This window comes from Canis aureus, chromosome 10 (assembly GCF_053574225.1).
Source record: "Canis aureus isolate CA01 chromosome 10, VMU_Caureus_v.1.0, whole genome shotgun sequence".
Lineage (NCBI taxonomy): Eukaryota > Metazoa > Chordata > Mammalia > Carnivora > Canidae > Canis > Canis aureus.
This window is the reverse complement of record NC_135620.1, coordinates 25,654,917-25,682,140: the sequence shown is the minus strand read 5'-3', so window position 1 is coordinate 25,682,140 and position 27,224 is coordinate 25,654,917. Positions and strand designations below refer to the sequence as shown.

The 27,224-nt window shown below is 41.7% G+C and overlaps 1 protein-coding gene across 1 annotated transcript in view; it reads left to right on the top strand.

Annotated features, from left to right (window-relative positions):
• The window catches only part of TRPC7 (transient receptor potential cation channel subfamily C member 7), a 140,851-nt gene that overhangs the window by 45,346 nt on the left and 68,281 nt on the right, over positions 1–27,224 (top strand). The window contains exon 4 of the mRNA XM_077913159.1: positions 3,257–3,439. Coding sequence (XP_077769285.1) covers positions 3,257–3,439 — 183 coding nt within the window. The remainder of the gene's footprint in view (positions 1–3,256; positions 3,440–27,224) is intronic.

Sequence of the window (27,224 nt, the reverse complement as noted above, 5' to 3'; positions counted from 1 at the left end):
TTCTGTCCAACAGGAAAGATGAGATAAGGGATTCCTGGGTGGCTCAGCGGTTGAGCACTGATCTGGGGATGAGTCCCACGTCGGGCTCCCTGTGGGGAGCCTGCATCTCTCTCTGCCTGTGTCTCTGCCTCTATCTCTGTGTCTCTCATGAATAAATAAATAAAATCTTTAAATAAATACAAATTATTAGTTTAAAATGAAAAGAAAGATGAAATAAGAGGAGGGCCAGAGAGTTGATGACATGTACAGGGATGATTATAACAACTGCCCATAAAATACAAGCACTGTAAGAAGGGAGACAGGCACCTAAATGGAACGAAAACTAAGGGAAGTGTAACCAATGCCTTGTAGATCTATCTGGTAGAAGCAAAGGATTGAGGTCCTAGAGGGAACGAGCTCAACATATAGGAGGTGGTAGTCAGAGCAGGAAGAGTTGAAGATGGGGGTTACAAAGGAGCTATGGTGGGGCGGGGTGGGGGGGGGGGGATATGTAAGAGAATGAATGGCTGAGTTAAGAGTGGAGGAGAAAGTCACTGGGAAAACACCATTAAGGAAATGAGAGGGCAGAGTAACAGGAGGGTCATCTTCCTGAATACTGAAACCCCCACAAATAACAACAGCAATGTTGGGAGAGTGGCAGTGAGACAGGAGCTAAAATCTTCAAGGAAAGTAAGAGTGATCTAGAGATGAATAAGTTCCTAATAGAAGGAAAAGCAGACTCAGCTTATTAGTTTCTCTCTGTGGGTCTCAGTTTCCCCATTTTTAAGTTGGAAATGCAGCCAGTCCTTCCATCATGAGATTTTTATAAGGATTAAGTGAGATATTGCAGGCAGAACATCTGTCACCCATTGGGACTGGCAGACTTTAATGTGCAGAAAATTAAATTATTTTTAAAAGGGCAACTGTGAACTCCAGGGTATGTGCCTCATCCACCTACCACTAAAGTTGGGAGAGTGTGACCTAGAAGACTTCCTGAACTCAGAGTTGACCCAATAAATCACACTCATCCTAACTGCCCAAAGACGTTCCCCTGTGGCCCTGTCTGGGAAGCCTGGGCCTGGCCATGACCACCCCCTACCACCTGCAGCTGGCCTCATCCATACCAACTCTGTCTTCCCAGCAGGCCCGGTGTTCTCACTTACTCAGCTAACCATCTGCAGACACCAGGTTTGTTGCCTTCCAGCTTCAGTGTCAAATGCAGAAAGCAAAAGCCAACTACATGCTTTGGCTGCTCTGTCTGGTGTGCCTCCCTTTTTTATGGCCAAGCTGGCTGAAAGAGCCCAGGGAAGTTAAAATCTCAAATAAAATGGTACCTTGTGTTCTGAACTGTGCTGAGCCCAGAAATGTGCAAAGGCTCTAGGACAGTACAATCTGACATTCCTAGCATGGGGAGCTTGGGCCATGGGCTGAGTCCAGCCCTTTCCAATTCTTTTCTGTATCTATCCCTAGATTCAGCTCTAGGTGGGAGTTTCTACCAAGAGAAGAGGTCATGTCTAACAGGAAAGTGTCTGTCTTACCAGGAATAGGCAACAGTATTCAGAGACTCCTCCTTCTCAAGACAGAGACAAGAAAGGTGACAGAGTAGAGGCCAGAGGCTTAGGACACCTGAGTTGTGGTGCCAGGATTGCCCGAGTTGAAGAGGTCCCTTTTGCTGAGTCCCCCAATCTGCTGAGTTTCCCATCTATGGTTCATCGGGGCTGTCAGAGTATCTTAGCTGGAGCAAGCTCTGAGCAAGTTTTACCTGGCATTACTGTGATGCAATCTAGAGTGGATCCCTGGCCTCCTCTCTCCCACACTACTCAGAGACCATATCTGCCTCATTCACTGCCAATTTTCCATTGCCTAGTACATAGCAGGCCCTCAATAATGAGGGAGAGGAGGAAAAGAGGGAGGGAGGGAGGAAGGGAGGTATGTTTAGGATGAAGGAGCATAGAACACAGCTCTTCCTATCGCCACCCAGCTCTGTACAAGGTACCAAAACCTAGAATACTCCAAGTATCTTCCCTGAATTCTTCTCCATCACAGCCTGCCTTAGCTGAGTAGTGGTTTTCCTACCCAGAATTTCTCTTCTCCTTAAATTATATATAAAAATTAAGGGTGGCCTCTCTTGTCAGAAAACATGTTCTTGATCCTCTTCCTAGCAAGCAAACCCTTATTGCCCTCTTTCTCTAATGCACAGTGACATTTTGACACAACAGTACTGGATAGAGACAAGAATCATTAATTCAGAAAAATGGTTACACTTGTACAGTTTGCTAGGCTCCTATTTACACAGGAATCCAAATTCTGGAAAAGCAAACCTCCATTCCTATTTACCAACTACTATTGGTAGTTGAAACCTGTTGACATTGATTTATATTAAAAGTGACATCTGGCTCTTGTGTCTTTTCTGAATAGCCTTGTTTCAACTAAAAAACAAACAAGGAAACCTCTAGAGGAAAATATTTTTGGGGAGTAGTGGTATGAGGGTGACATGAAACATTTTTTTGTCCAACATTTTGGTTCATAATGTGGAACTGAAGCAATCTGTTTAGGGGGAGAGATAAGCTGGCACGTCACTCAGAAAGGAACTGCAGTCTCTCAAAGATAATTCTGAAAGGTATGCCTAGGGAAGGAAATGAGAACTCCAGAGGCAACTCATTAACAAAACAAAACAACACAACACAGAGGTCAAGACCTAAAAATGTTTATTCAACACTAAGTAATTTAAGGAGCCATGATTTGCCATACAAAAGGATTTGTGGTTAAGAAAGGATCCCATTAGATTTAAATTACATTTGATTTTTAAATGTATAATTTACAAGCAGATTTTCCAGCACCTAAAAAGAAAGCATTTTTTTCCCCAATTTTAGCCCATCAGATCTTTCCAGTAAACTTCCTGTGTAGAACAGTTACCACTCTATGTTGGTAGTAAATGAGTGAAGGGTTATTTCCAGCCTTCGAAGTTCACTTCTTTATCACCCCTTTCTCAGAACTGGGAACAAAGAAGTGCTGCTTTGAGAGAGCCAGGATGGGCATCAGTGTAGCACGTACCCACAGTGACTCAGATGCAGGTAGCCTGTCCACTCTGAGGAATCCCAGCTTAGAGAAGAGGCCCTCTAGGTTGCTGTGCCTTCTGGGCACAGTGCAGCCCTGCTTCCAGTGCTCTCTGGGAGCTCACGCTTGGTGGACAGTTATTGATCCACACTGCTGTGCTGGGCAAGCCGATCTGTGGTGCTCAGTGTGACACACCCCTGATTTCTCTTTATTCTGTTAGAACGATTACAGGAAGTTATCTATGCAATGCAAGGATTTTGTGGTGGGCGTGCTGGACCTATGCCGAGACACAGAAGAGGTGGAAGCGATTTTAAATGGTGATGTGAACTTGCAAGTCTGGTCCGACCACCACCGTCCAAGTCTGAGCCGGATCAAACTCGCCATTAAATACGAAGTCAAGAAGGTAAGCTTCCCCACCTCTCCAGGCCTTCCTGTCTTGCAGGGTGGCTTGCTTAGCTTTGTGCTCATGCATATTTTACCTTCCCTCAAGGTGACCACGGAAACACCAATCACCTGACTTCTCTCTAGAAAAAGAATGGCCAGTCTTGCAGGGACTGCTCAGAGCTCCTTAGTCCTCCTTCCTTTCATTCCCCACCCCACCAACAGAAAGGTAGCATGACTTAATTCCATGAACAGGCTTTCAGCCTGGAAAACAAAAGAGATTTTCAGCCTCCAGACAACTGGCAGGGACAACGTGACATGACATCAGCTAGTAGGCCAATTCCCCAGTTTCATAAGAAACATATTACTCTGGTCTACCAATAGCATTGATTGAGCTCTGTGTGCCTGGGAACTTGCTGTGTAGAAAATGTTCTAGTGTGGAGGTTTTGTGGGATCCATGGTTCTGGGAGTCTTAGAAAAACTTCACTCCAAAGGCTTATGAAAGTATTTAGTAGGAGGCTCAAGGAGACTCACAGGAGTAAGTTCATCCACATTTCCTCAGTTAACCTCAAAGTGTCTTTAATCCCACAGGCACCTAGTAGCCCTCAGACCCAAAGTAAGTGGTCAGATTGAAGTTCTCAGCAGCAAAAGTCAATTATGTTTCCACTTTGGATGTACTCTGGATTCTTTAAAATCTGCTCTTACATTAGATGATGTCATCCATCCTGATGAAAACTGCAGAGATCCAAAGATCCATGTGTTGTATTATCATTGTTTGCACATAAGCAAAATACATGATCAGGATTTTTTTTTTTTTCCAGCTATTCCACAGGATCAGTACTGGGGGTATTTTCAGTGCTCCCAAACTGACCTCTGGGCACTTCTCCTCTTGCTTGATTATCTTAATTTGTGTGGAGGGAATCATCCTTCAACAAACCACATATATCTGTGGGATTTATCTAGTGAGAGCTTCCAAATTAAAAAAAATCTTCCTGCCCTCTTACTTTTAATAATAATAAAAACTAAGAAAAATAGCTTTTTTTCAAAGACTCTGAGTCCCAAAGGCAAAGTGGACAATCACGGGAAATTTGGCCTTCAATTACCATTCAAAAGCATACGGCTATGAAAACAGAGGGAGAAGGCTATAGGTTCAAGTACAACCCTATTTTTTTAGCTCAGGAAAACTCATTTTTTTACCAGCCTGAAGAGCTCAATGAGTCTTTTCACCAAAGCACAACAATCCAATCCAGAAGCTGCTAAGATATCCATGGCCTTGGAGTTCACACACACCCTGCTATGGAGATTGTTTAGCAGTGGTAAAGATGAGCTTAAGTTTCCAAAACCATAAGCATTTCCTTCCTTGCCTAAGCCAGAGTATCCTCCTGCCTCCCAGCACAGGGAAGGAGCCACAGGGTGGAGGTGAAGATGTCTTTGAAAACCCAAAGAACAGAGATGCTTGGCATCTGCAGATTTATATTCACAGTTTTGGCTATTCCTGGGCAATTCCAATGGCCCATAAAATGCAAGCATTTACCATTTTTCTGAAATGTAAATCCAAATCTCTTAGCAAAACTGTCACTGAGGGTAGATCAGTCAGCTAGTCTGAAAGTCTGGCCACCACCTCAAAGCTACCTGTCCCCCCTCATTGTCAATTACTAAGTGCAAAACAACTCCAGTGATGAATGAGGAGAAAAAGTGAAGTACTCCATGAACATGACAGTTTGGGGCTCAATAAAAAGGTTTTATGAGGGAAATTATTTAGAGATATTAGCCAATTAGGAGAGTCATAAAGGTCTCAGGAAATATCCATCATGTATGTCAAGTGTCTGTAGCAATCCATAGTAGGGAAGATGATAAACAACCTGCATAAAAAGTCAGCCTTGCTCATTTTAAGTACCTGCAATGGGTAAATTGTCTCCAACCATGTATACCATTATGCAACATCAGACAGATTCAGAGTTCTCCTTGACATTTATTCTATCATGAGTTATGGTGAAAATACCTAATATTAAAAAGGTATATTAATATTATAATGAGATTTCATTTTTAATTTATGAACTTTAGCATGCTTCCATGGGCACAATCTAACCCTGGATCTTTGAGTTATGAAATGACTAGCATCAAAGGTTATTTGTAGATACACTGCCTTTATACCTGATATATACAATACTTTTAAAGCTGGAATATAGAACCATAAAAATTTCCTAAGTCTCTGCCCGTATGATATCAAGTTAAACCATTAATTTGGTAATTAAAACAAACTAGTTATTCTTGGCAATTTCATGGGATGCTACCAAATATGACCTTAAAAAAAAAAAAAGGTTTCTTATTCAAATAAATTTGAAGATCCTGAGTTAAGTCGAGTCAAACAGATTGTTTTAAGACATTACAGAGCTTTTAATATGTATTACTATATTTATTAAAAGAAGAAGGTACTATATGCATTACTTGACCACAGAACTCTATTTCTCATAGAACATCTGGTGAAACTAGTTTTCCATGTAATAGTCTTTGGGATACTCTAAAGCAGAATCGGCCTAAATTATCCATGTAACACACCGTTCTAAATGAAGTGGGTGCCGCCCTGTGGCTGGTAATGAGCCCTGGATCATGTCCTTCACTTAAACGTCTGCCTGTTCAAGCACCACACTAACAATGTCTGGTCCTCTGGCTGGTTCAATCATGTCAGCCTCATTAGATAAAGACAATTATCCCACCACTGCACAAAGGACCACCTGGTAAAGAGAAAAGAATCATGAAGAAGGTGTCAGGAGATGAGATTTTTAGCATAATTCCTTCACTTACTAGTTACATGGTCTTCAGCAAGTCTTCGAAGCTCTCTGAGTCACATTCCGTATCTGTAAAGTGGGCATATAAGTTTTTGCTTCAGAGTTTTCTGTGAACTTTTAAATGAACGGATATGAAACTGTAACGTTCTCTAGTTCCACAGGAAAGCACCATTGCTGTCATTCAATAATGTCCTCCTTCCTTGGAACTAGAGGGGTCTTTCTGTTTTCACAGATATTCCCAAACTTGTCCCTTGCCTTCTCCCTAGAAAAATGCTAGAAACTGCCCCTTGGGTAAGAACATTATCATTATAGCCTAAAATTCCTCCAGAAAAGACAAAAGGCCTTATGAGGATATTGTTGTTCTCCATGATTTTTGCTTTAAGATAAAACTCAGCCTTCCCAAAACCCCGGCAGATACGTTATCTGAAATGCTAATCACTGTGTTTGGAAGACAGTGTTGGGGAAGTGGCTCAGAAGGTTAATTAATCCTGACCCCAGAGTCTGAGATTAATCCTGACCCCAGAGTCTACCACACCACCAACTCTATGCTGGGCTCTGGGGAGACTGAGAAGACCAAGACCCAGGCCTCACCTTTGGGGGGTTCATCTAGCAAAGGAGAGAGAAGAGTGAATCACAGTTACCACCCTGAGCAGGACAAACAGAAACGTGAAGGGGCAGCATGGAAGCCAGAGGAAGCAGTGACCAGCTCAGTCTGGACCCCAGGAAAAGTTTCCCAGAAGCGGAAATGCTTGAGACAGGGCTAAAAGGATGGGAGGTGCTAGAGGGGATGTCAATCTAGCAGAGAAGCAAGGGAGGACAATTTAGGCAGAGGGAGGTGAAAGTTGAAAAGTTTCAGGTACCTGAGGAAGAGTAGCATATGTGGGGCTATATTTAGAGGGGGACAAGTGCTTCTCTATGGCTAATCACTGGGGGAAAGGAGCAGACCAGAAAGCTTGTCGGAACTAAATCCTTGAGGGCGTTTCATTACACAGCCACTTGGACATTATCCTGGCAGTTCTGTCCCAGGGAATTTTCTGTGATGATGCAAATGTTCTATTTTCTGCTGTCTACCATGGTAGGTGCTAACTTCTTATGCATGGCCAGCCAGCACTGGAAATGTGGCTAATGTAATTATGAAACTGAATTCTTATTATTTTTAATTAATTAATTTAAATATTAAAGCCACATGGGGGCAGTGGGTATGACACGAGACAGTGTGACTGTAAATCCTCACCCATGCCTTCAATAAGCTTTCAGTGAGTGCCTACAAACTATGCTGTGCTAATCACTGGGGATATGTGGTGAATAAAAAGGACATGATGTCAGCCATCATAGGAAAGACAGATATTAATCAACATATCACACCAATAAATTGTTATGCTGGATTAGAAGTAAGTGTTATAAAAGATAAGACCACGATATTACAACTTCTAAAGTTAGATGTCACCTAATAAGGGAGATCAGTGATGGCTTCTCTGAGGAAGTCATACTTGCTCTGAGAGCTAAAGAATAAAAAGTTAACCAGACATAGGGAGGACATTGCTAAAGGACAGAACATGTTCAAAGCATATTCAAAGGTCCTGTGGTAAGAGAAAACATAGCATATAAGAGAAATTGAAAGAAGGTGACTGTGGCTGAAATGGAAGCCCTAGGGAAGGTGTGGGATGAGTATAAAGAAGCAGGCAGGGACCAGACCAGGCAGGGGCTCACAGGCCATGCTAAAGAATTTTGTTCTTATTCTTTTTTAAAGAATAATAGGAATCCATTGGAAACTTTAAGCAGTGGTTGTAAAGATGGGGAAAGAAGCATACAGCTTTTCCTCTGAGAAAGGCTGGAAGGCAATCGGGTAGGTAGGGATGCAACATTGTTGTTGGGCAAAAGGGACATGATATTAATAGAAATAGGTGTCGTTAAGCTGTGTTGACAAGCAAAGCCAAATTTATAGTGGCTTTTAACAAAAGAAGGCTTATTAACTGCTCATCCTATTTCTGTCCTAGAAGAGAACGCTCTCAGGAACCCAGGCTGATAGGACAGCTACCCTCTCCAATGGTCCCGCCCTGCCAAAGGGAACTCCCATGATGGAGAGTCCCACACCAGCAAGAAAATGCTTCCACCTAGCAGTGGCATGCATTGTTTCCACTTACAAACTCATTGTCAATGATTAGTCACGTCACCCACCACACTATGAGAGAAGCCAGGAAGTATAACCCTGCCATATGTTGAAAGGAAAGAAAAATGAAGCTGTTTGGCAAATAGCACTAATGACTACCAAAAGGATAAAAGTCAGAGGAATCCATATTAATAGCCTCAACTTCTCTATAAATAGGAAGCAGAATCACCCTCTGAGGTAGAAAAAAGTGAAAAAAAAAAGAGAAAGTTGGGGGAAAAATTCCTTGGGAGATGGAAGACAGCTGAGCAGTAGAGCCAACAGCCCAGCCAAGACTGGAAACTATAAATTCATTGCCAGTAGCCTGTGTTCTTAATAAAAATAGAAAATCTCTACAAAAAAAAAAATGGTAAGACGCCAAGTCAATGTCCTCCGTGAACCTTAATTCCATGCTGTCAATTTCATTTCAAGATTTTTTCACAGACATTGGTCCCAGAAGTGCACAAAATGTGGCCAGAGGTTCCCCTTCAAGAATAATGCCAAAGAGGGAGGGGCAAGTTTGGGGGGGGGGTAATTCCATCCACATCACCACTCTGTCAGAGCTGGGCCAGGGCCTCTAACCCCAGCAGAAGTCCCTTCACTTTTCTTCCAAAAATCACCACCTTGTACACATTTTACAGCCATGTTGGGAACAGGCCCACTTTTCTATCTGGAAAAAACTCCAGGAAAAGAAAAAAGAACATGGTAAGTCCTCCATTTACTAAGTATGTGGCTTTAGTTAGGTTACTTAGCCTGCTGGCCTGCAGCAAACTCCCAGAGAAGGTGCACCCTGATGCTCAAGAGCCTGCTGACCAAAATCTGTGTTAAAACTGACAATGAGGCCCAGCTATAGATACACAGTTGGCTGAAACCCCTCACCCAAATGCAGTGGCTATGGGGAGGGACAGGAGGGAGCGGGAAGATGACTTTTGCTGAGGTTCTTTTTCATTTCCTCTGTCTGCAGAGAGCACAGGGACAGTAAGAAAAGGGGACCTGGGGACACCAGGGCTTTCTAGAGGACGTCTAAGAGGCCACTGAGACACTCACATGCTCTAAGCAGACATTCTCCCACTGTGTTTTCCTGCTGAGGCATCATTTTACCAGATGCTCAGAGTTAGGAAGATCAGAGTTGTCACAAACACAGTCTGGCTGGTCAGGCACTACCCCAAACTGTGCTGCAGGATGCCCACTAGCTGCCAAACACTGTCGGAATCCACTTGTATCAAAAGCATCAATCAGCATCCTCTTTGTGGATTCCTCTCAGCATTTCTGTAGCCCTCACCTGACCACACAGCAGAAAAATGATCACTGTCCACCAATCATTCGTCTCAGAGGGGCTATCTTTTGCATAGGAAAGAAGTTTTGTTCTTCTCAAGCAGCAAATCCCCAAGAAGGACTAACCCATGTATGCACATATCCCTTTTCTGCCTGGAAAAACTCTGAGAGGAAAAATAGAACCTGATGGGCAGCAATACAGTGTTGTGTCTGGAAACCTAATTGTGCATATTCAAGTCCTAAGTCTCTTCCCTACTAAATATGTTGCTTCAGGCAAGTTCTTTCATCCCTGTTTCCTTATCTCTATAAGGAGAGCAAATAATACCTAATAATCAGTATTCCTTAACACCCATAATGCAGCTAGAACATGGTAAATGCATAATAAATGTGAGCTAATGGAAGCTGTTTGCCATGTTGTTCATACAAGAACTATTCTTCAGACTAAACCAGAATTGAGAGTGGAGTAAGATTGCAGCATAGCAGAGGGGCCCTGAGCTTACCTCATCCATCAAACACAGGTAGATCAATATGAATCATTTTGAACAAGTAGGAAATCGATCTGAGGATTAAGAAAATAATCTACACAATTGGAGAAAAGAACATGGCAGATGTAAGGTTCAGAGCCATGAATTGGGGAAGAGAAAAGCCTCAGAGCCACAGAGGGAAGGGAACCGAACCCTTTTCTCAGAGTGAAGTCAGGGAGAGAGGGAGAGAGTAGGAGAGAGAACAGCATGTAGGTGCATGCAAGATGCCATGGTGTGGGGATCTCCTGGGTCACACCTGGAGAGATCGCTCCCCTTCCTGGAGTACATTGGAAGAGGGTATTTTGCCTCTTCAAGGACGAAAGACCAGCCAAGAGCCACTGAGCAGCCATTGGGCAACAGGGGACAGAGGAGTGCTCAGAGGGCAGATAACCTAGTCGCAGCTTTTCGCTGCGCATCACAACAGACTACAGCCACGGTACCCACACCATGCCATGTGACTGCTTTCCTGGAACAGAATGGTGCCCAGTGCAGTGCTGCCAGGCTCTTCCCTGGGGGAGGGGAGTGGGTTTGTACCTTGCCTGGCCCTTTAAGATTTGAAGTTTTGAATCTCAGTTACCAGCCAGAGATAAAACAGAGAACTGGGGTGCCAGGCACAGACAGGTTGAAGGCAAGGATTTGATGAAAGCCTGGGACACAGGAGAGGAGATTGTTTGCTCTTCTGTAAGGGCCTCCTGAACAGGTGTAGTGATGCCATCTTCCAATCCCGCCCACCAGCACAGTCCAACTTCCGAGAGAAACATAGTGCCTCCAGGGGACGCTGGACTCATTTACGCCAAACCCCACCCTCCTGCCTGGCAGGGGCATCTTTACAAGGACAAGTCTGACTGCGAGCCAGTGCAGCAGGCCTCTCCCCCAGAACACTAACCCAGTCCCTCCACATGTACCAGATCTGCTGATAATAGAGTGCTCCAAAGCATCAGCTTCAGTCAGGTGGGATAGGATGAAGAGTTTTTTTCCTTTTTTTTTCTTTGGTATCAGGCTTATACATTTTGTTCATTTGTTGGTTTGTTTGCTTGTTTCCTTCTCTTGTTTTTTGGATCAAACTTCTTTTTAACTTTTTTTCTTTTTCTTTTCTCCTTTCTTTTTTAGTCTCTGAAATCAGGCTTATAATTTTTTTGTTTGTTGGCTTTTTTGTTCCTTTTCCGTTTTCTGTTTTCTTGGATTGGGCCCTTTAAAAATTTTTTTTCTATCAGGATTATCTTAACAAACAAATCAAAGCTCACCTAGTTAAAGATCCAAACACTCCATACTACAAGCAAGGAAGGACTCTGCAGAGGATTGACCTATGGGGAAAAGCAGCCAAAACACAACAGCAGAGTGCACAGGGCATACACCAGAAACACTTCCTGAAGTGCTAGGCCCTGGACAGTGGAGGACCCTTTCTTAATATAGTATTACTCTCAGGACCAGGAAACATAACAAGCTTTCTGAATTTCTGAATGCACAAAAGATGGAAACCTAGACATAATGACAAGATGGAGGAATTCTCCCCAAAGGAAAGATCAAGAAGAATTCTCAGTCAGGGATTTGCTCAAAACAGATATGAGGAATACATCTGAATAAGAATTTAGAGCAATAGTCATTAAGAATACTAGCTGGGCGTAAAAGAAGCATAGGAGACAGCAAAGAAACCCTGGCTGCAGAGATCAAATCCCTAAAAATGAGTCAGGGCAAAATAAAAAATGCTTTAATTGACATGCAAAACTGACTGGATATAATCAGTATGAGGATGGAAGAAGCAGATGAACAAATAGGTGATACAGAAGATAAGATTATGGAAAATAATGAAGTTGAAAAAGATGAAGGAAAGAAAACTATTAGATCACAAATGTAGACTTAGGAAACTCAGCAATTCCACAATGTACAATAATATCCATAACCTAGGAGTCCCAGAAGAAGAAGAGCAGGGGAAAAGAAGCAGAAAGTTTATCTGAACAAATTATAGCTGAGAACTCCCCTAATCTAGGAAAGGAAAGAGTTTCAAGTCTAAGAGGTAAAGAGAAATCCCTTCAAATTCAACAAAAACAGATCAACATCAAGACGTATCACAGTGACACCTGCACAATACAAAGATAAAAGGAGAATTCTGAAAGCAGCTAGGGACAAAAGTTTCTTAACCTACAAAGGTAGACATATAAGGTTAGCAGCAGATCTGTCCACAGAAACATGGCAGGTCAGAAAGGACTGGCATGATATATTCAACATGCTAAATGGGAAAAATATGCAGCCAAGAATACTTTATCCAGCAAGGTTGTCATTCAGAATAGAAAGAGAGAAAAAGACTTTCAAAAGACAAACAAAAACTAAAGGAGTTCATGAACACTGAACGAGCTATTCAATAAATATTAAAGGGGACCTTTGAGTGGGAAAGAGAGACCAAAAGTAACAAAGACTGAAAATGAACAGAGACAATCCATAGGACAGCAACTTTACAGGTAACACATAGCACTATATTCGTATCAATCAATAATTATTCCAAATGTAAATGGATTCAGTGCTCCAATTAAAAGAGAGAGTAGCAAAATGGATTAAAAAAAAAAAAAACAGGGCAGCCCCGGTGGCGCAGTGGTTTAGCACCGCTTGCAGCCCAGGGCGTGATCCTGGAGACCCAGGATCGAGTCCCACATCGGGTTCCTTGCATGGAGCCTGCTTCTCCCTTTGCCTGTGTCTCTGCCTCTCTCTCTGTGTGTGTCTCTCATGAATAAATAAATAGAATCTTTTATAAATAAATAAATAAATAAATAAATAAATAAATAAATAAATAAGCAAGCCATCAATATGCTGCTTACAAGAAACTCATTTTAGAGCCAAGACACTCCCAGATTCAAAGTGAGGGGGTGGAGAACTATCTATCATGCTAATGGACATCAAAAAAAAAGCTGGAGTAGCCATAATTCTATCAGACAAACTAGATTTTAAACCAAAGACTAGTAAGATATGAATAAGGGCACTATATCATAATAAAGGGAAAGGGAGGTCTATCCAACAAGATCTAACATTGTAAATATTTATGCCCCCAACTTTGAAGCAAATATATAAATCAATTAATAACAAACTTAAAGAAACTCATTGATAATAATACAATAATAGGAGGGGACTTTAATACCTCAATCACAGCAATGGAAGATGGCTGCTTCTAAGCAGAAGATCAACAAGGAAACAATGGCTTTGAATGACACATGGACCAGATGGACTTAACTGATATACTCAGAGCATTTCATCCTAATGTAACAGAATATACGTTCTTTTCAAGTATACATGGAACATTCTCCAGAACAGATCATATACTAGGTCACTAATCAAGCCTCAACTAGTACAAAAAGATGGAGATCATAACCATGCATATTTTCAAATCACAATGCTATGAAACTTGAAGTCAATCACAAGAAAAAATTTGGAAAGACCACAAATACATGGAGGTTAAAGAATATTCTACTAAATAATGAATGGGTTAACCAAGAAATTAAAGAAGGAATTTAAAAAATACATGGAAGCAAATGAAAATGAAAACCCGACAGTCCATATCCTTTGGGATGTAGCAAAGGGAGTCATAATAGGGAAGTATAGAGCAATACAAGCCTTCCTCAAGAAGCAAGAAAAGTCTCAAATGCACAACCAAACGTTACATCTAAAGGAGATGGAAAAAGAACAGCGAATAAAGCCTACAGCCAGCAAAAGTAGGGAAATCATTAAGATTAGAGCAGAAATAAATGACAGAAATAAAATAAAAACAGTAGATCAATGAAAGTAGGAGCTGATTCTCTGAGAGAATTAACAAAACTGATATACCCCCTAGCCAGACTTATCAAAAAGAGAAAGGACCCAAATAAATAAAATCACAAATGAAAGAGGAGAGATCATCAACAGTACAGAAATATAATTATAAGAGAATGTTATGAGCAATTATATGCCAACAAATTGGGCAATTTGGAAGAAATGGATAAATTCCTAGAAACATATAAACTAAAAACTGAAACAGGAGGAAATAGAAAATTTGAACAGACCCACAACTAGCAAAGAAATTGAATCAGTAATCAAAAATTTCCCAACAAACAAGAGTCCAGGACTAGAGAGCTTCCCAACAGAATTCTACCAAACATTTAAAACAAAATTAATACTTATTCTTCTGAAGCTGTTGCAAAAAATAAAAATGGAAGGAAAACTTTCAAACTTATTCTATGAGGACAGCATTACCTTGATTCCAAAACCAAAGACCCCACTAAAAAGGAGAATTACAGACTAATATGTGAACATGGATGCAAAACGAACATGGATGCAAAAATTCCCAACAAGATTACTAGCTAATCAAATCCAGCAGTACATTAAAAGGATTATTTGCCATGATCAAGTGGAATTTACTCCTGGGCTGCCAGGGTGGTTTAGTATCTGCAAATCAATCAATATGATAGATCATATTAAAAAAAGAAAGGATAAGAACCATATGAACCTCTCAATAGATGCAGAAAAAGCACCTGACAAAATATAGCATTCTTTCTTGACAAATAATCTTCAAGAAAGTAGGGATAGAAGGAACATACCTCAACACCATAAAGGCCAAAAGCAAAAAACCCACAGCTAATATCATTCTCAATGGGGAAAAACTGAGAGCTTTTCCCATAAGGTCGGGAACATGACAAGGACGTCCACTCTCACCTCTCTTGTTCAACACAGCACTGGAAGTCCTAGCCTCAGCAGACAACAGAAAGAAATAAAAGGCATCCAAACTGACAAGGAAGAAGTCAAACTTTCACTCTTTGCAGATGACATGATACTCTATGCAGAAAACCTGAAAGACTCCATCAAAGTTGCTAGAACTGATTCATGAATTCAGCAAAGTTATAGGATATAAAATTAACATACAGAAATCTGTTGCATTTCTATACACCAGACACCCAGATGGCTAACAGACACATGAGAAGATGCTCAACATCACTCATCATCAGGGAAATATAAATCAAAACCACAATGATACCACCTCACACCAGTCAGAATGGCTAAAATTAACAAGTCAGAAAACAACAGATGTTGATAAGGATGTGAAGAAAGGGGGAACTCTCTTCCACTGTGGTGGGAACTCAAACTGGTGTAGCCACTCTGGAAAATATTACGGAGGCTTCTCAAAAAGTGAAAAATAGAGCTACCCTATGACCCAGCAATTGCACTGCTAGGTATTTATCCAAAGGATACAAAAATGCTGATTTGAAGGGGTACATGCACCCTGATATTTATAGCAGCAATGTCCACAATAGCCAAATTATGGAAAGAGCCCAAATGTCCATCAACTGACGAATGGATAAGGAAGATGCAGTATACACAAACACACACAATGGAATTATTCCATAACAATCAAAAAAGAATGAAATCTTGCCATTTGCAATGATGTGATGGAACTAGAGGGATTTATGCTAAGTAAAGTAAGTCAGAGAAAGATAAATTTCATATGATTTCACTCATATGTGGAATTTAAGAAACAAAACAGGTGAACATAGAGGAAGGGAGGAAAAATGAGACAATATAGAAAGGAAGGCAAACCATAGGAGACTCTAAAATATAGAAAACAAACTGAAGGTTGCTGGAGGGGAGGTGGGTGAGGGGATAGGCTAAATGGATGATGGGTGTTAAGGAGGGCATTTGTTAGAATGAGCACTGGGGATATATGTAAGTGATGAATCACTAAATTCTACTCCTGAAACCAATACTTCACTCTATGGTAACTAATGTGAATTTAAATTAAAAACAAAAAGACTAAAGCAGGATTTCTCAACCTCAGTACTACTGTCATTCTCAGCCAATTTTTCACTGGGGACACCATCTTGTGTGTAATAAGAATCGTTAGCACTGTCCCTGGCCTCTACCCACTAAATGCCAGTAGCATTCTCCCCCCATACTATATCAACCAGAAATGTCTCCATATAGTCTCTAAAGTCCCTGGGGGAATGGTGGGGACAAAATCATCCCCTGTTGAGAATCTCTGGATAGTTTTCAGAATCTAGGCCATAACCCCCCTTAATGATAAACCCTGAGAGCAGGGATTATAGTCCTCCAAGGATGTACTGCATCTCTCTAGAGCAAATCCAAAGTTGGATCAAACTCAAACGCACTGTATTCCTCTAGAACTAAATTCTCAAACTTAACTGCACAAAGAAACCACCTGAGAGCTTTATTAGAAAACACCAATGTCAGTGCCCCACGCTCCATCTCTAATCTAATTCTTCTGGGTGGGAGCCCAGGGAATATATTTATTAAAGCTCTCATAATTCTAACTTGCAGAAAGACTGAGCTCCTAGAAGGTGGACCTCTCCTCATCCATCTTGGTCTCTGAAGCCAGAAAACAGTATTCAGCCTGCACATAATGTGCTGGCTCCCTGCTGAGTAAATGAAGAGATGGATGTAAAGTGCAAAGTCATAGGCTTTAATCCTTCTCCAACTAACTGTAATTACCCTTGTGACTAAAAGTCCTCATAGCAGAATTCAGATGATGTTCCACACTGGCCTCAAAGTATGAGGCCGCCACCCCCATTTTTCCACTGACTTGCGTCCCTCTGGGGTTGAAACTCTGCAAAAGAACTCTCACTCTCTTTAAAAAACAAACAAACAAACAACCCCTAACAATGGTCTGGCCCTGGCAGTCTTAGGGATGGAGCAGAGAAAGGGGTGGCTCCCGGGGTGCCTCTGCATAATCAGGGAGAGACCATGAGGCCTTTGTCCACCAAAAGGTAGCTCAGATCACTGACTGTTCAACAGTGGATCTCAGGATTGTTCCCTCCATGCATTAGCTTGAGTTGCTGGCCTGTCCCCACACCCTGCCTGGCTCAGGTTTAAGAGCGAAAAGCAAGCAGAACACCTGATGCCTCCTCTTTGCCTTTCCTCAAGCCTGCTATGAATCATCTAACACAACTTCCTCTAAAGAGCAGATGTCACTATGCTTTTGCAAAAGAGATTTCAGATCCTCAAAGTATGGGCTGTCACAACAGGGCAGAAAACTACTGTGACTTTTGGTTATTTTGCTGCCTTTTGTTCAGCTCTTTCACTATATAAATATTTACATGAAAGAATAATCCTTTAAAGCATTTTTCTTCTTCTTGGTTATCATGTTTCCTAGGCTACATGGCCTTGCTTTTGTAACTATCCTGATACTCACCAAGTGCTGCATTTGTTAAACTAGAGTCTGATTATTATTACATCCTGATTTGGAGGTTAACAAGAAGAGAAGAATTTAAGGAGCATTCAAGGAAGAAACATAAATCCTCAATGCCTCCAAGAAATAAATGTAAATCAGATACATTTACTAGCCCAAAGTGGAAAGAACAGCAAGAGCCATTTTCAAATTGTCACTTTTATCCCAGGGTCAAACAGATCTTAGAAATTATAGTACCCCCAAGGACCTGTGAATAACTCCAGTAATTAAGCTAAAGACCAATACTCATTATTTCTGTAGTAATGCTCATATATGGATTCAGAGTCTTAATGAGCATTTGATCTTTTATATATTCCTCCCATTATGTGCCATAATGCATTATTCTTTTATTAACATTCATCTGCCTAAGGTCACTTGCAAATTCCTTGATGGAAGGGGAGTTTTGTAAGTCTAATTGTGGATGAAAATCTTTGCTTAAAAGAAATCCTTTCACTTATATAATCTAAGCCATACTCCTATTGTACCTAAAAGACTGGAATAGCCTCCAATTGTCCTTACCTCTGTCCTCCACCTCTCCTCCTACACACACACACACACACACACACACACACACACGCAAGAGTTACAGAATTTTTTTAAGTAATCAGATACTGTCATGCCCTTTCACATCTTCCACCTAAAAGTGAACAAGACAGGTGCAGCCCCTGCCCTCAAGGAGCTCACAGTCTAATAATCATCACTGGGAAAAGCAGAGCCTGAGACAAGGGTCTTTGTGCAAGTGAGTGGTCTCAGGATAATACTGCAAGGAAGGGGCAGAAGCTGGAGATGCAGCTAAGTTAAGAAGTGGTTTCAGTGAAGCCTAGCTTCAGCCTTATCTAGTGGGGGAGCTCTGTAGTGTGAGGAGTGCTGCATTCATGCCCCATATTAAAGCAGGGGGCATCTGTATCAGTCATTACAGTGCAGGCTTCCCCCGAGGGGAAGGCATAACCTCCCAGGCATTTCTGGGCAAAGCAGCATCCACTGGGAGAGGTACATTTCTGGAGAAGGATGTACCAGTGAACCCTGAGCAGCCAACACCCCCAGAAGCTAAGGATGCATATGCCTAGCTGGTAAAGGGATCTAGGCAGACCACCACTACCATCTTCTCACCCTTCACGTGCTTAAAATCCAAACTACTCACTGTGGCCTGACCTTCTCTCCAAATTCACCTTGCACCAGGCTCACTCCTGCTCACTGATCTCCAACACTGCCTGGTTCAATATTCCTTCAACACTCCACATGAGTGCCCAATCCAGAGAAGTTAGTGATCGCTTTCCCTCAGATCTCCACTGGCTAGCTCTTCCTTACTGTTCAAAACTCAAATGTAATTATAACAATTATCTCCTCCTCAGAGAGACTCTCTTGATCATCCTATCTGAGAGTGGTCACCATGTTGATCCCTCCCTCACTGGCCACTCTCCATCCTAGTACTCTCTTTTATAGTTAATATCTGTTTGTTTACTGTTGATTTCCTCCAACACACTAGACTCTGTGCCAGCAGCCTCACCCCTGAATCCTTAACCTACAGCAGACTCAACCAAGCAAGAGATTCTCAAAATTATTTACTGAAGTCACCAAATAAATGAATGCAATATACCTGAGTTTTCTTCCAGCTTTTACTTTCTCTGAAATACAATAAAATTTCATGTTCTTGATGAGATGCATTCTAAAAACTATTGAGGAAACTCTCAGGGTTCTCTTAAGGATCAAAATGAGATAAAGAGAAAAGTAGCCTATGAGGGGCTACTGGGTATTAGTTATTATTTGTCCCATTCTTTTTTTTAAGATTTTATTTATTTATTCATGAGAGACACAGAGAGGCAGAAACATAGGCAGAGGGAGAAGCAGGCTCCACGCAGGGAGCCCGGTGTGGGACTCAATTCCGGATCCTGGGATCATGGCCTGAGCCAAAGGCAGACGCTCAACCACTGAGCAACCCAGGCATCTCTATTTGTCTCATTCTTGAACCTCTCTAACTACTGACACATAGCCTGTGGAAATTCAGATCATTACTGACAGCTTTATTTTATTGAGAAAAAAAAAGAAGTCTCATTTAAATACAAAATGCCACTGTTTGATTAACAAAGTTAGTAATATTTTGGTCACCAAAACTGAATCCTAAAGAAATTATCATTTTTTGTACTTATTATCCCATAATAAACCCATCTAATGTATCATCATTTGACAGCTTTGCTTGTTTCCCTCCTAATGGGTATTAGCTCTTTCTGAACAGGCAGACCTAGAAACTTGAAGGAAGAGATAATCACGTGACATCTATTATCACCTAAATCTGTGGGCATTAGAAAGTAAGATCCAGTCCCTGCCATCAGGAGCTTACATTCTAAAGGGCTACAGAGACCTGAATCCAGCTCTTTATTCAACTAAGAAAGGAAAGATTAGCTCAGGCAAAAATGATGTGAGAAGCCTTTGAGGAAGAAGAGGAGGTAGCTTCAGTCAGACAGTAAAAGATGGGTCAGAGCTCAAAAGAACAGGGGAATGAAGATGTTCCAGACAAGGAAATGAGGGGAAAGCACAAAGGTGTGATAATGTTTGGAGAACTGCAGATGGCTGGGGCGGGGGTGGGGGAACATATGGGAAGAGAGGAGGCTGAGGAGGAAGGGACAAAATGGGGGTTGGGAATTGGGACCAGGAGCCTGTGGTTGTAGGAAATGTGACTTGCTGGGGATGTGGGGTCAGATGTGTTCAGTTGCGAAGATGCGCTGCAATGTATGGCCTTCATTCCATAATGGAAATGGAATCCATGACATTGTATTTATAGTTTGTCTCTATAACCTTACTTATTTATTACACAAACAGCATAACAATAGGACAAATCTTAAAAAGGAATAGTCTATAATCCTATGTCCATATGTCTGTTGTTTACATTTGTTTACATTTGTCCGATTATTCTCATATGGAGACATGTATTTACATACTTAACAGCTATAGGGTAAATAATTCTGTTATGTGATTCACTTAGCATTAAAGGTAAACATTTTTCCATTTTTTCTATAATTATTATTTTTATGTCAGGACAAGATTCGTGTATCATTTATATCTTGTCTCTTGATGAACAAATACTTTTCTCATAAATTGATATTTTACTATTATCCCCACTCATATCACTTTCTTTCCTTCTTTTTTGTTATTTCCTAAAATTGAGTTTCTGAGAATGATGCTTCTGGGTCAAAGGATACAAATATTTGTGAAACACACTATAAAATTATTTTTCCCAAGGGCTACACTACTTTTCAATATTAACAGGTTTACACAAGTAAATTGGTTTCATCAGTACTTTGCAAGCATTAGATATTATTAGGATTTTTTTCCTCTAACTTAGTAGATGCAAAATATTGTCTTATGCATATTTTAAAATGCATTCCTCTGGTCACTAGGCAGATAAGCATTTTCTTTGTGAAATCTCCCTACCCACAGCCATTCACTATACACCACCACCAATATCCTTTAGTATGTACATATTGGAGCCTGACCTGTTCCATGATGATATAAATGGCTCTTGTGCAATACGGAACTTTTTACATATTTGGGGCCAAGTCAGTGCTATGCCATGACTGTAGGCAGGCATGCTTCCTGAGACAGTTCTAATAGTAGGGTTTGATAATATATACGAGAATGGGAACTGGCTAAGATGCTACTGAAGGAATCCAGTGGAAGGTGATGAGGGTCTAAAGAAGGGTAGTGGATGGATCTGGAGGGTATTATGCTGAGTGAAATAAGTCAATCGGAGAAGGACAAACACTATATGGTCTCATTCATTTGGGGAATATAAATAATAGTGAAAGGGAATAGAAGGGAAGGGAGAACAAATGGGTAGGAAATATCAGAAAGGGAGACAGAACATGAAGACTCCTAACTCTGGGAAACGAACTAGGGGTGGTGGAAGGGGAGGAGGGCGGGGGGTGGGGGTGACTGGGTGGCAGGCACTGAGGTGGGCACTTGACAGGATGAGCACTGTATTCTGTATGTTGGCAAATTGAACACCAATAAAAAATAAATTTATTATTCAAAAAAAATAAAGAAGGGTGGTAGCTGTGTTCATAAAAAGGGGGAAGAAATCCATACAACTGGTTTTTTGAAGGTAGAAAATAGGATGTTGTAGTCCAGGACACAAATCCAACCTAGAAGATTCTGTGAGAGTCTAGCCTACCAACCACAGGACAAACTGTGGAATCCCTAAATTGCCCTAAGGGAGAGTTCATTTTGGTGACAGAGGATACAGGAGGCCATTGTGGAGCCTGGAGGACTTTGTGGTAGGATGGGGCCATGCCCAGGCCCACGTGGATGAGGGAAGGACCAGGCAGGGGACAAGGAGAAAAGGATCAGGACTCAAGAGAGATGCTCAGAAAGAATACACATAGAACAATTCTCTCTCATGAGTGCCAGCCCTGTCCCCCTCTTCATGTGTATACCACACCTCAAAGCCTCAGTCATGGGTCTCTATATTACTGATGAAGGAACTGAGGCCCAGGGAGGGAGAGCAAGTCTCCAAAAGTTAGGCAACTGATAAGAAGTAGAAGAGGAACTCCAACTTACATCCCTGGTCTCAAAGCCTCTGTTCTTAACTACCACTCTGTGCTGGGACCAGAGGGGTTAAGACCAGTACCCCCTGCCTAGCAGGTTTCCAGAAGAATTCCAAAAGAGAACAGGTATGGGGGACAAGTGAAACCACAGAGCTGGGTGGTCCTGCTCAATCCACAAGCCCTGTGCACAAAGGCAGAACAATGCCAGAAAGTGGAGGAGGGGGTTGGCTACAGAAACTAATGCAGCCAGGGTGCCTGGTTGGCTCAGTTGGTTAAGTATCTGCCTTTGACTCCGGTCATGATCCCAGAGGGGATCATCTCCCACATTCGGCTTCCTGCTCAGCAGGGAGCCTGCTTCTCCCTTGGCCACTGCCTGCTGCTCCCCCTGCTTATGCTTTCTGTCAAGTAAATAAATAAAATCTTTTAAAAAAAGAAGAAACAAACAAACTAATGCAGCCAAGGTCCTCAAAGATACTCAACCTCTCACCAGATCCTCAATGACCCCCTTCTCATCCAGTTTCCCCAGTTTATTTTCAGTGGATGCAGAACAGTACTTGATTTTCTAATAAGGACCACCTTCATTAAATGAGAAAAATGGAGATGTTAAAAAGTTCACTAACAAAAAAAAAAAAAAAGTTCACTAACTTGGAAGCTGCTTTCAGTAACATCAGGCTGACCTTTAGTGACATTAAAGCCCACAGCAAGGATTTAGAACAACAAACTTCCAATAACCAAATCTAGTAGCACCAGTTATAGACCCTTGCTGATAATAGATCACTTCTCCGAGAAAACGGTGTACTATGAGGGTGGGGGACACACAAGTATATATGTTCTCTTATAATTGTAAATGGCTATTCTATTTATAAACATTGCACGTATATGCACAACCATATAACATATTGTTAAAAACTTCTTCCCAAAATAAAGGACTCCCTCCCAGAAAATCAAAGAATGCATGTTTTGGCTGAAAACCAGATCTTTCTTTTTTTTCTTTTTTTTTTTAATAATAAATTTATTTTTTATTGGTGTTCAATTTGCCAACATACAGAATAACACCCAGTGCTCATCCCATCAAGTGCCCACCTCAGTGCCCGCCACCCAGTCACCCCCACCCCCGCCCTCCTCCCCTTCCACCACCCCTAGTTCATTTCCCAGAGTTAGGAGTCTTCATGTTCTGTCTCCCTTTCTGATATTTCCTACCCATTTGTTCTCCCTTCCCTTCTATTCCCTTTCACTATTCTTTATATTCCCCAAATGAATGAGACCATATAGTGTTTGTCCTTCTCCGATTGACTTATTTCACTCAGCATAATACCCTCCAGTTCCACCCACATCGAAGCAAATGGTGGGTATTTGTCGTTTCTAATGGCTGAGTAATATTCCATTGTATACATAAACCACATCTTCTTTATCCATTCATCTTTCGATGGACACTGAGGCTCCTTCCACAGTTTTGAAAACCAGATCTTTCAACATGATGTGAATCATGCTGAATCTTTTTCTGTATGGAGTAGTGGTTAGAGTCATGAGCTCTGGAGTGAGACAGCCTGGACTGGCTTGAGGCAAATCACTTAACCTTGCTTTTCCTTCATCTTTAAAGTAGGGGCAATAATACTTGTCTTACAAAGTCCCAGAACATAGTAAGTACTGGATAAATGTGGGCTACTAGCACATTACAAATGCTACCTTTCAGGAATTATTCTGATCCGTAGCAGGTACTGGTTAGGGGACTGGCTGTGTATTACCTGGGTGGCAAGTGGCAAGCAAAGCACAGCCCACTCCAAGGTAATATGCTCTATTTTTAGAAAAATAATTCTCTATTTCTAACCTTAATCTACTCTGTTGGAAATGTAAGTTTATTACACTATTAAAACTTTACATATATATGTATAAATGTATACAATGAATTTATATACATATACTAAATATATGTATATATAAAATACTAAATATACTAAACATGTAATTAGTGAAAAAACAGGTATAACCAGTATGAATTTGCTTTATGCCTCTTGGTGTAAGAAGTCTCATCTATGGAGTGAGAGTATCTGGGTCGCTGATGTCTTGGTTGTGTGACTTTAGAAAAGTTACTTAGCCTCTCTGTGCCTCAACTGTTTAAGAAAAAACGTAACTGTGTCTATGTCTTGGGATTATTATGAGAATTAAATTAATACATGAAAATAACTTAGAATCTGGTGCATCATAAATGTCCAATAAATGTTGGCTCCTAACATTACTTTCTCTAAACCATGTGAAATCTGACCCAGTATCACCTATCCAGGTAGCCAGGAAATCCTGTCTCAATCACTCTGGGCATTCTCTGCTGTCATACCACAGCCCTGAAAACTCATCTGTGTACCCAAAGGAGGGCTCTTGGCCTGTCCACTTCTCCTTGTAGACACTTGCTGCCCCTAGCATTCACTGATCACCATCTGCCCAAGCTAGAGCTCCATCTAATTCATTCAACAGTTTGGTTTTGAACCATATTGGTTTGGTTTTGTTTAAGTACCTTCTCTGTTCCAAATAGGGAATTGGGTGTTGGGAATACAATAAAACAAAACAGACAAGGATCCCTTCCCTTCATGGAGCTTCCAATGAAGCAGGATCTGTGGGCCAGACTAATGCTAGGGTCCTCCTCTTCCACAAAGAAGCCCCTTGGCATTGGTCAATTACCCCAGTACTCTGAAATGACCCCTATCTGGGGATCCTTCTACCTCTGGGGCAGAGTTCAAATGCAATCTGTCTACATCTCACAGAAAACTCATAAAGCCCACTTCCTTCTTCTAGTCTCAGGAAGCATCTCTCCAATAACAGGTACCCTCCTCCAGCCCCTCTCCTTCACTAGGCCTTGATCCCCTAAAAATACCAGCATATGGCCTCTGGAACCATCACTGAAACCTCAAGAAACTATGTAATTCCTCCTGAGCCAGGACTACCTTGCTCAGAGAACCCTCCTGGCCACCTCCTCAGGAGGCAGATGGCAAAACACCACTCATTCTCCCCGAATGACACATCAGCTGAGAAAACATGATGGGTTCATCTTCCAGGGAGGATATTCAGATACCCAGCAATACAGAGGGGGTGAAGGCAGGGGCATCTAAAGCTCAGTGGATAGAAGATGGCAACTGGGCTACAGAGCTGTCTGAGGGTAGGAAGACGCAGAACGGACTTTTGGGTCTGATGAGCAAAGGATTTTAACATGATTTCGAGACAGCAATTGCGGCAGAGTTCAGGGGCCAGATTTCAGATAGACCAAAGGCTTAGGAAAGGTCAAGAACGCAGGTGAGAGCCGGTTGTGATTGACACTTCTTCCTCTGGGAGGGAGAGGAAGAGAGGATGAGCATCTCGGTAGAGAAGAGGTGAAAGCTGTGAGGGTAGCTCTTGCCCAACTGCCCTATGGAAAATGAGACAAGACAGAGCGCTGAGGGTGTAAAGTGAATACAGGCATTCAATTTATCTTCTGGTGCATGAAACTTAGTGGCTCAAAAACACAACAAATCATTGTATCTGGTTAAAATTCTGTGGGTTAGGAAATCTGACATGGCCCAAGGGAGAAATTCTTATGGCCAGAGGGCATTAGCTGGAGTCAGTTGCTCAGCTGTATTCAATTGGTGGTTATGCTGAATTGGAAGATTCAGGAAGGCTTTGCTTACATGTCTGGCACATTGAATGGCCTTTCATATGGTCTCTCTCTCTCTCTCTCTCTCTCTCTCTCTCTCTCTTCTTTTTCTTCTTCTCTCCTCTCTCTCTTTCTCTCTTCCTCTCTCCTTCTTTCTCTCTCTCTCCACCTCTGCCTGGCTATGTTGCACTTCCTAACAGCACAGTGACTTCAGGGAGGTGGTCTATTACAAGGCAGTTGCCTTTAAAGAGGGAGCATCCCCAGGAGTGAGGGGAGATGCTAAAGATCTCTAAGGTCCAGTCTTGGAAAATTCTATGGCATCACTTCTGCCACATTCTATTGATCCAAACAGATTGCTAAGAACTAGCCCAACCTCAGTGGCATCAGAGACCCCACTTCTGTCACACTGCAGAGCACGTGAGATGGTAGACACTGCTACCACCCTCTTTAGAAGTGATATATATCCCAAGTGGAAAAAAGAAAATTCCTATTTGTGGGGGAACATAGAGTTAAGGAGATGAGCTGGAAGATTCATTCATTCACTCATTCAACAAATATTTATTGAGAGCCTACTATGTCCTAGACACTGTTCTGAATACTATAGATACAATGCAATATAAAAAATTCTTTGCCCTTATGGAGCTCGATTCTAGGGCTGTGACAGACAATAAATGTGTGACATAAATTCTGGTGGTTGTTAAGTAATAAAAAGCTAAATAAAGCAGTGTAAGTAAGAGACAGAGCAAGGGACTGACTGGTAGAAAGAGGGAAGACCTCTATTTTGGTCAGAGTGGTCAAATGAGGCCTTAGTATGTCTCAGTAAGAGTGAGGAGGATAGTGGAGCTTCACCACACTGAGAAAAAAGGAGAGTGTCAGGATGTGAGGTAGGTAAGAACTAGATTATCAAAAAAATCTCAGAGACATAGTAAGAAATGCCTTTTTCTCTACCCATGGTGGGAAGTCACTGGTCTGGCCTCTTGCCCAGATGAAGGTGGCTTATTTCTTAGTAGAAACTCATCCTCACTGGCCCTTTCTGGGTTCTTGGGGAGTTGAGGAAAAAGGAGATACAGAATCCACCACCATCTTCCCGCCCTCTGACTCATGCTCGGGTCATTAAGCTTCCCTTCTGGATTCTCAGAGCTTGGGGTAGTGTCTTTGCTATATGTTTGACATTATGGAAACTAGAAGCTATCCAAACTTGGTCTGGAAAAAATATAAAAAGAATTCTGCAAAGCTCCAGATGGCTTTGTAAATTAAATTAAACTCACAACTGGCCCAGAAACTTTCCCCATCATAATAACATTATTGATCATTAACATTTAAAGAAGTTGCAAACAGAATCCTGGATACTGCAATAAATTACCATCGTCTACTGGGCAGGTTCCATGAATCAGGTGTCTCTGGAGCCCTTTGAGACTGTCTGATGCTGTAATTTAAATGATGTTGTTCTGCTCTTTGCTAAGGGGGAAGAACTGGGGACCAGTGTGTGTGCACATACAATCTACATTATGGGTATCTGGCCCATATATCTAAAAATAAGACTGTCACAACTCCTCCTAGGTCCTTCAGGACCCTGTTTCTCTGAAACATGCTTAGTTTCCATCGTAAGGTGATGCCAGACTCCTTAGTGGCTCCCATCTCCCATTGCTCCACAAAGGACATCCATTCTGAGCTACATGTATTACTCCTGACACACCAGGCTCTGAGGCATCACT